Below are 10,198 nucleotides of genomic sequence, written 5' to 3'. Positions count from 1 at the left end.
TGGTCATGGGTCTCATGTTCCCATCGAGGGTGTAGGTCAGCTATTAGTGTAGGTTGCCTACCAGTGTAGGCCAGCTGCTAGTGTAGGTCAGCTGCCACTGTAGGTCAGCTGCGAGTGTTGTCAGCTGCGAGTGTACGTGAGCTGCGAGTGTACGTGAGCTGCGAGTGTAGGTCAGCTGCCAGTGTTGGTCAGCAACCAGTATAAGTCAGCTGCTAGTATAGGTCAGCTGCTAGTGTTGGTCAGCTGCTAGTGTTGGTCAGCTGCTAGTGTTGACCAGCTGTCAGTGTTGGTCAGCTGTCAGGGGAAGAAACTGTTGTTGTTTGTGGTGCTTGAAAACTTGGATCAAAGTAATCTCTCTCTCCACACTGCCCTTGACGCACCCGTTGCTTTATAAGGACAATGTTTCTAGCGACCACACCGCCGGGTCTCTCAGCAGGAAGGTTTCTGCTACCCTCAAAATAAAGGTTCAAAATATTCTCTCTTATTGTGTGATGTGTGACTCGAAGTGCTTTTGATTGAGACTACTACTTGATCTCGTCAAACATTTGGTCAAGGCAATGGACAAGGATCTTCCAGCATTCAAATACCTGTTAGGAAAGTTCCCCAAACTAAGTGAGGTGTACGTGTGTGTGAGTCTGTAGGTCAACAAACTCACCTGCTCTTGATAATGATTTTGAGATGGCAATGAATGACGTGGAGTTAGCAGCTTGGCATTCTTTCAAAAACATCTGCACCGGTTTTCTTGGCTGACACAGAGACGTCAACTACAAGGCACTGATAGATAAACTACTGGAAAGATACCAACGTCTGGGCTGCAATATGTCACGCAAATTGCATTTCCTCCACTCACATTTGTCCTTTTTTTTCCTGAAAACATATCTGATGAGTGACCAGCATTGAGAGAAACTTCATCAAGATGTTGCAACAATTGAAACACTATAAATGTAAATGGAATGCTTGATGATTTCCGCTGGATGTTGTAACATAACTGACCAGCCAGCGAAGGCTTACTGGTGGCAGCGTAAGGCAAAATACTTTTAAAGTGTTTTTGTTTGTTGTTTTTCTAATATAGTGCTTTAAATTTGCTCTACAGTATAAAGTTATATTATATTAAATCAAAGTTCAATCAAATTCGATGTTATACAAAAATGGTTTTCATTTCCTAATTTACATTGTTGATTTCGTTAATCTGACATGAAATGGTGCTTGTATATATTTTAAATTCAAAATTTGTTGCACAGTGTCATCAGTCATGTAAAAGATATAAATAAGTTAGCATGATAATGAAACTCGACTGGAGTAGATGATCGTGTATTGGAGTACAGTATCACAGGCAGGACAGACGGGAGAGTCGTGAGGACACTGAGGACTCCGGTGCCGTTGCCTCACCACACCTGGGACACCACCAACAGCACCCACGTCTCGAGGGACACGCCTCCTATTGATGCTCCGCCCACAAGCCAACCACAAGTGATCACAAGATACGGGGATAGACCCACACAATAGTATTGAAACATTTTATACATGTTCACAGTACTACCAGCAACAATGTGATGGGTTGGTAATTTTGCTCAAAATGAAAACTAAGAACATTTGTCCTGTGCTGTTGACCTTAAGTGGTGGCAGTGGGCGAAGCAGCAAGCGCTGTGGCCACGCCCCCGGGCTCACTAGAGGACGTCAGTCTAGAAGCCAAGGACTAACCTCACTGAGATCAGATCTCAACCTATACCAGGCGACCCAAAGTGGGCTCAGAGGGAGGGGGACCTGGAGCCTGTAGGCCGGGGTGGCCCGACCTCCTTCTCCTCAACATCACTCGGCTCGCACACTGGTAATCTCTGGCTCGCCGTTACAATATAAAAATTTCAGAGATCAATAAAGGTATTTATTTCAAATCTTTCATTATCGTTCCAATAAACGTAAAGTTAAACAACAATGAAAAACTGTCATCTACATAGTTCATGCACGGCAATGACTACGACTTTACTCAAATTGGATATACAACATAATCTTAAATATATATATATATATATATATATATATATATATATATATATATATATATATATATATATATATATATATATATATATATATATATATATATATTATATATATATGTGGATATTTCAATGAAAATCTGTTACAAAAAAATCACCACCTGTTTTATAAACAGGAATCACAATAGAACTTACAATAACTTAAAACTTTATCAGTCTCTTTACAGTCTTCACCATCTTGATATGGTTACAGGAGGACAAATAAGGCAGACACAGGAGGAGAATAGACCATGACAGTACAGCTCAACATGGTGTGTCAAAATTACTGTAGTACTTAAAGTTAATAACCATGGTGTCTACCAGTAGTATATAGACCATGGAAGATGGAAATATTAGAGGTTTGCATCTGTTTGTTTAGTCACTCGAGCAGGGAGGACTCGTTTGAGGGTCATGGTGGCCACACACCATGACTGCAGTGCAAAGGAACAAGAGTCGCATGCAGACCTCTACCTTCAAGTTCAAGTCACTATGTAAGTAACAGAGAAAAAGACTACGTTCTAAAGTTACCCAGACCCTCTTACGTCCGAGCTTCCCGTGACAACAGCCTAACGACATACATAATCCTCTAATTAAATATTTTCAGAGGAGATGCCATGTAGCCACTTACATCATGGCCAACAGGAGGAGCCCCCCTCCCCCTTAAAAAAAAATAACCACGTCCCCCTAGACACTCCCCAGCCGCGGCCGACACCAGCGTAGGAAGAATATTATTGGTAGGAAACTGGCAGAGGAAAGGGAAGGGAAGGGAAGGTGTAACGGGAGCAAGAATTTTTTTTTTGTCGAAACAGGAAATGAGGATATACACAAATGAATGATACAGAAATAATATTAGAAATAAGAGCCAAGTCCTGAGTTAATGAATAAGTCACACACATACACACACACACACATATATATATATATATATATATATATATATATATATATATATATATATATATATATATATATATATATATATATATATATATATATATATATATATATATAAACACACAAACTAATATTTATAGGAATTAATGACCATAAGTCTTGCCAAAGGATACAAGAAGGAGTAAAGCCGATGAGGGAGGCAAGGAAAAAAGAAGAGGAAAATATGAATGAGAAAACTGGAGGAGGGAGGGGGAAGCGATACACATATGGCATCTAGGACACATTGCCTACGATTACTGGAACCACCAAGAGGAAACCTGGGAACATGGAGTGTATGGTACATAGAAAAATATCATGGAATTTATGAAAACTTGATATACAAACATGTTTTTGTTTTTTACAATACCATTTCAGACATTATCCCAAAAGGCACCACTGAAGGTTTAAAACATCGTATTTCATCATGACACCTTTTTTATAACCTGTTAGTACAGATCTGGAGTGAGGACCTCCATCACTGTTGATCTGACCAAGGGATAATTTTTACCTTTAGTGACTCAAGTTGCAGCGGTTCCCACAGCCTCTCACACAAATTTATAACTACCTTCCTTAGCCATGCAATAAAGCAGAAAAGTCAAAATGGCTACTCTTTCAAGATCATTGCAAGAGAGTGTGGGAAATGTACATTGTATATTATACAGTGAAACATTCTTTGTCACAGTAAGTGAAGTTATGGCTAGCTAGACACTATAATATACAGTCTCCAGCTATAAAAGTTTTCAATGCTCCTCAACTAATGGATCTGACATCAAGCACGATTTTGTTATAAGATGTTTTCTAATATCAATACTATTTGAAAAAGTTTCTCTGCGAGTGTGATGCATAAGTTTGTGGTCACTTTCCGTGATTCACACCGCGACTGTCTCGGCACCCAACTCACCGTGCCTCAAGAATCACCGACGTTAGCGGTAAATCTTTCATTGTAAATATTTATAATAATTATAGCAACATGCGAGTGGGGGGACAACGATCAGTCATGATGAAAACCACATTCCAAGACATCACTTCTTGTCTATACCAACATTTACAAACTCGAAGGTATAAATCAAAAGCTATCATTCCGTACAATCACATACATCCAGAGAAGAAGACATCAACAGTAAAGAGTTAATAAGGAGAGGAATACGAGATATAAACGTTTTCTTTATACTGTCCGCTCCAACTCAAGCTTGGCGTAGCTTATATATTTACACCTGTGGGAGACGCCATCCTACGGGACCTCTCACCATCCACCCACAATGTACTCAATAATGCGTAACTTACCAAACAAAGCAAAATATTATGTGTGTGTGTGTGTGTGTGTGAGTGTGAGTGTGTGTGTGTGTGTGTGTGTGAGTGTGTGTGTGTGTGTGTGGGTTCATTTCCTTTTGTGTGTACGTCAAAACTACAGATTACGACAAGACTAGAGCACAGCAGCAAGACGGGTGGCCTCAACAGTGGCAAGGTGGAGGGAGGGAGAAACAGGGTTATTAGTGTAAAATATGAAACGAGGTCATGAAGAAGGTTCCATAAAGACTACTTAAACAATAAAGAAAGTGCAGGAGTAATCGGTCACGGGATTATTTACCATTTGGTCAGGAGGCTAAGTGAGGGGAGGGGGTGGGGGACCTGGTGGCATTGTCCACTGGAAACGGACACTTTAAAATTTAATATTATTAGTGTACAACAAAAAATACGTTAATCTGTCTTCCGATTTTGTAATTAATGTCGATTGAATTTAGCGATGCATTCTTCAACTTCACTATACCCTGTTTTATTCTTCGCCTAAACTTGTCTACTGCGTTAAATATTACGGCAAACACTCAAAGTCCCACGACTGTTAATTTATATATACTTAGTTATGGTCAAAATAAAGTTTAATTCATACAAAAAAAATCTTTCAAAATAATTTAGTTTTGTTTATATGCATGTTTACATCCTGGAGGTGTATTAAAACGGGGAAGGGGTAAAAATAAAACATATTTTTGTCCAATAACCTGAACTCAATCAACCACTGGTCGAGGGATGGGGAGAAAATCATATAGTTTAGTGTCCACTGGTTGGGCCATCACGGACAGGCCTTAAACAAAGAGCATTAATCATTAGCCTGGACCTTCACTGACGGCTCTAATATGTATAATAATAATCATACTAAACAAAGCAACAGCCCTGAAAATTACCTTAACCATACGAAAAAAATATTTAGCAGTTGTTGATTACTTATCACATTCACAGTTAACAGAAGGAAGTATTGTTGTTATTATTAATATTATTATTATTAATATTATTATTATTATTATTACTCTCAAAGCTGAAGTTATCCCCTACTCATTTATCAATGTGTGTTTCTTTGTTTTTTATTACAATATTTTTATCTCCCTTCTGCAACTTATATTCAATTATAAAAAGCATTATAAGTGGAATTCATGTTGACAAATATAGCTTTCATACATTGAAGACTATACACCAGGCCCTTGGTGATGCAGGACCCAGTGAGCCAGAACTCTGATACACTCACTGTACATGTGATGCACTACAGGTGTTCTGACTTACTGAGAGCTGGACGACCTAGGCTCTGGTGCACTGGACATTGGTCATCAAGGTTACAGGGATGACTTAGCTGTGGAGCACCTCATCGAGGCAAAGATTTCAGCTACACATCTGAAGCCACAAAGTCCAACACAGTCCAGTTTCTCTTTATCTTAGGACGGCAGGGAGGAACACTCGGCCTTTCCAGACATGAATTTACTCTCGTCAGAAGCTCTTTTATGCTTTAGCCATGGCTCGGGTTCATACTATCGCCATTGGCTGCTGCTCTAACAGGGTTCACACCACTCATGGCGATCACTTTCACTTACTTCATCTCTTACCATGATACACTGGAGGCACATTGTTTGTGTCAAGTTCCACACTCAGCTCTTTATCCTCCCCAGGCGCCAGAACAACACTATTGCTGCCTTGGCTCAAGTTTCATGACCAATAACTAGTGTATAATTACTAACTTGATAAAATTAATTAAACTATATTCCTTTGAACAGTTAAAAGAATGAATAACACTTAAGCGAGAGCTTCCTTTTCTTTTCATCAAATAGATGATGGGGTTAGTGGGCTCCTGAGGGAGGTGAGGATCTAGGTGTGGAAACGGTGCTGCCCTCTGGTGGCCCGTGTCCGCCGTGCGTCCTGTAAAGCTCCCCGACATCCTGGTCCTAGACTGGAGGTGTGTAGTGGACGCCTGCCGGTCACACCAGTAGGGACGACCAGACACCACTTATACCTGCAGGAGAGACATGATCAGTATTCTCACATACAATGTGCATAGAAGGACAAAGTGAGGGAACAGTGAAGGTTCCCCTGAAGAAGAGATGGAGGGAGTCAAGGGGTCACTACATAGTTTGTAAATAATCACTCCATAACACTACAAGTTGATAGTATTGAGTCATATTAAGTTTATTACAACTGTTAAGTACCTCTGTCTACGCACCTTCTAATGACTGTAGTACCTTTGGCATGCTTGCAGCAATGGCTGAGCCTTATGATATAGAATCACTTGCGTCATTTTTTAGCGTCGCCTCCATCATTCGGGCAGACTTTTTCTCATTATTTTTGCTAATGCTATCACTATTTTTTGTTATAAAGACTGTCTTTTTGGGCCTGGTGGCACTGGCTTCACTGGCCCCCTCACTGCCATCACTACCATCAGATAAAGTGGAGGCTGCTGTCCGTTCACTCCCCCCAACCCCTGCTTGCTGCTGCTGCTGTTGCTGCTGCTGCTGCTGCATTTGGGAGAATTTGGCCAATCGCGTCCTGACTATCTTGAGGTGTCTGAGGATGTAGTCTTCGTGAGGTGCCATAAGGTGGGCGCGGCTGAGACAAGACTCTGCAGCCAACAGCTCCCCTCGTTCCACATACACCACACACAGGTTATGGAGCCCCTGAACGTTACCCGGATCCACCGTCAAGATCCTCTCGTAACACTGTAGTAAACCAAGTAATTCATTAAGACAATTATTTTATACTTTTACAAGAGAGACAACAACTGTATAGGCAGGAAAATATGGTTCAATAACATATATTAATCCATAAACTTATAATTAGCAGAATACAAAGACTGAAGTAATAATCACGATGGAGAACTACTAAGACTGAAGTAATTATCACGAAGGTAAATTACTAAGACTGAAGTAATTATCATGAAGGTAAACTACTAAGACTGAAGTAATTATCATGAAGGTAAACTACTAAGACTGAAGTAATTATCATGAAGGTAAACTACTAAGACTGAAGTAATTATCATGAAGGTAAACTACTAAGACTGAAGTAATTATCATGAAGGTAAACTACTAAGACTGAAGTAATTATCATGAAGGTAAACTACTGAGACTGAAGTAATTATCATGAAGGTAAACTACTAAGACTGAAGTAATTATCATGAAGGTAAACTACTAAGACTGAAGTAATTATCATGAAGGTAAACTACTAAGACTGAAGTAATTATCATGAAGATAAACCAGACCTTCTCAGCAGCATCTAAGTCCTTAATGTTGTTGATGTAGATGTCACCCAGCAGGATGAGGCCCTTGACGTGGTCTGGATGATGTTTCACCAGCTGGTTGAGGAAGGGCGCCGCCTCCAGGGGTCTCTGATCGTCTGTCAGCAGCAGCGCCAAGTTGAACAGTGCAGACCGGAAGTCTTCCTTCAACTCGATGGCCTGTGGAGAGATGATAGGTGAGCCTTAAGGTGAGGGACAAGAGTTGTAGATTTTGTCAACAGAAACAAAAGGTGTAGTTTTTATTTTTGTTCTCATGACAAGAGAAGAATATTTAAAACGTGAAAAACTGAACATCGTTTAATTGTTACCGGGACCTTCCCTATGGACCTTCCCTATGGACCTTCCCTATGGTATTGTCAACCACCACTGTACGAAATATGGTGACGCTGTTTTCTCCTTGTCCACACAGCGTCTGATGATATGCTTCTCATGACATGGATTGATTTTACTTTGGTTAGTTAGGATAGGTTAGGCTAGCCGCGGGTTTATTACGTTAGGCTAGGTTCAGTAAATTATCTTAGTGTAAGTATTAGATAATTAGGTATAATTAATTATGTAGCGGTTGGGTATGTTTGGTTAATTAGCTTACGTGTGACTAGCTTTGGTTAGCTTAGGTTAATAACAAGATGGTATCCTCATACACGTATTATACTAAACTGTCACTGGAGCTCAATAATATTCTTAGCTTCAATGAACACATTTGATACACTGTCGTGTCTTAGCCTTGAGGGTTTGGTTGAATTGCCTTACTGTTTACTCTTGCTTTATACCCGCATTGTCCAGGTACAGTTGGCATCATAGGACGTGATAAAATTGTGGCCGCTGGAGACATCTCGCACATCCTGAAGGTATTAAGTAGTATTTTTTCATGACTGAATCACCTACAAACTCGATAAGATGCCCGGTGTTTTGAGCCACCAAAAATTTCCTCAATGGCTATGATGCCAACAGTACATTGGAAATTGTATATCTGCACCGTCTAGGTACACTCTATACTTGCGTTGTCTGTACACATGCCGAACTGTATACTGTACCTGCATTGTTTATATACTGTATATGGATGTCAAAGCAATTGTAAACTTGTATGACGAATTTACAAAATACATATGCATTATTATTAGAAGTAGTCACCAACACCCACCTTGCGGAACCACTTCTCGGCGTTACGGTAGTCGCGGTCATCCATAGCTATCATGCCCAGGTTGAAGTAGATGCGTTCGTTGAGGGGGTCCCGCTGCACCAGCCTGAGGAGCCGCTGGTACGCCAATGGCCGTAACTCAGCGTTCCCGGACTCCTACAGGTTAAAGATTTGTTATGTCGCCAATAATTATGAGCTGGTATACAGGTAATTAATGGATACTAACACCAATTACAGGTAATTCCTTGGGGGTTAATATATCATGAAGTAAGGATTTAGGGGATCACCTGAAGAATAGCCACTGCAGCTAATTTCACTTGATGATTAAACATTCTAACATAAACATTATTATGGTTTAATTTAGGTTTATGTTAGGCTAGGCTAGATTAGATTAGAGTGAAATGAGGGAACTGATCTTCAGCTGATACGATTTAGGTACAAAGAACAAGTGACTTAATTCCCTTGAGGTGATAAAACAAGTTTACACATCTTGTTTAACATTATTATAAAGTATAGAATTAGGAACAAAATACAAACACTATGAGGTTACATATTCTTCAAGTACACGCAGCAGATTAATTAATTAATTACCATCTAGCTACTAACAAAGGTGGTGTGATAACCTCGATATTATGAGAGAGAGGAGGGCCATACAATAAGGGAAGTTTGACAGTGAGGGGCCCTGAATTTATGAGGGTGGCCAAGTAGTGAGGGTGGCCAAGTAGTGAGGGTGGCCAGGTAGTGAGGGAGGCCAGACACTAAAGGAGGGAGGGAGGCCAGACACTAAAGGAGGGAGGGAGGCCAGACACAAGAGGTCAAGGGCAGGGAAGCCAGACACAATAGGTCAAGGGGGAGGAAGGCCAGACACAAGAGGTCAAGGAGGAGGAAAGAGGCCAGGATGAAAGAGGCCAAATACTAGAGGTCAAGATGGAGTAAAGAAAGTTAAGGAGGAGGAAGATTCATGAGTGAATGAAAGAAGTATGAGGACCTTACCTGTATGAGCACGGCAGAGTTCAGTAGTGCCTGCTGGTGGTCTGGGTCCATCTCCAAGGCCTTGTCCAGGTACGCCAATGCTTGCTGGGCCCGCCCCTGCTCTAGCAACACCACGCCAAGCTGCAACATGACATCTGTTGCTTCCATATCTCAACACCAACGCAACAACTCTCACTCACACTTGTATCCGTAACACAATACCTGTTGCTCATCTCATACCTGCATCACTAACACAACACCTGCTACTCACACACTAATATCACTAACATACCTGTACCATGAACACAACACCTGCTACTCACACACTAATATCACTAACATACCTGTACCATGAACACAACACCTGCTACTCACACACTAATATCACTAACACACCTGTACCATGAACACAACACCTGCTACTCACACACTTATATCACTAACACACCTGTACCATGAACACAACACCTGCTACTAACACACTTATATCACTAACACACCTGCATCACTAACACAACACCTGCTACTCACACACTTATATCACTAACACACCTGTACCATGAACACAAC

General features: G+C 40.8%; 1 protein-coding gene across 1 annotated transcript in view; it reads right to left on the bottom strand.

Moving 5' to 3' along the window:
• Positions 1 to 1,295: 1,295 nt before the first annotated feature.
• The window catches only part of LOC121872555 (protein O-mannosyl-transferase Tmtc3-like), a gene marked incomplete at its 5' end in the record, with an annotated part of 150,091 nt that continues 141,188 nt past the window's right edge, over positions 1,296 to 10,198 (bottom strand). Inside the window, 5 exon segments of the mRNA XM_042375361.1 lie at positions 1,296 to 6,243; positions 6,451 to 6,943; positions 7,483 to 7,677; positions 8,660 to 8,812; positions 9,650 to 9,769. Of these exon segments, the coding sequence (XP_042231295.1) occupies positions 6,500 to 6,943; positions 7,483 to 7,677; positions 8,660 to 8,812; positions 9,650 to 9,769 (912 nt within the window).

The sequence above is a fragment of the Homarus americanus genome, unplaced genomic scaffold (assembly GCF_018991925.1).
Source record: "Homarus americanus isolate GMGI-L3 unplaced genomic scaffold, GMGI_Hamer_2.0 scaffold39155, whole genome shotgun sequence".
NCBI classification, from domain to species: domain Eukaryota; kingdom Metazoa; phylum Arthropoda; class Malacostraca; order Decapoda; family Nephropidae; genus Homarus; species Homarus americanus.
Note: the sequence above shows the minus strand (reverse complement) of the source record. Positions and strands in the feature narration are given on the sequence as shown.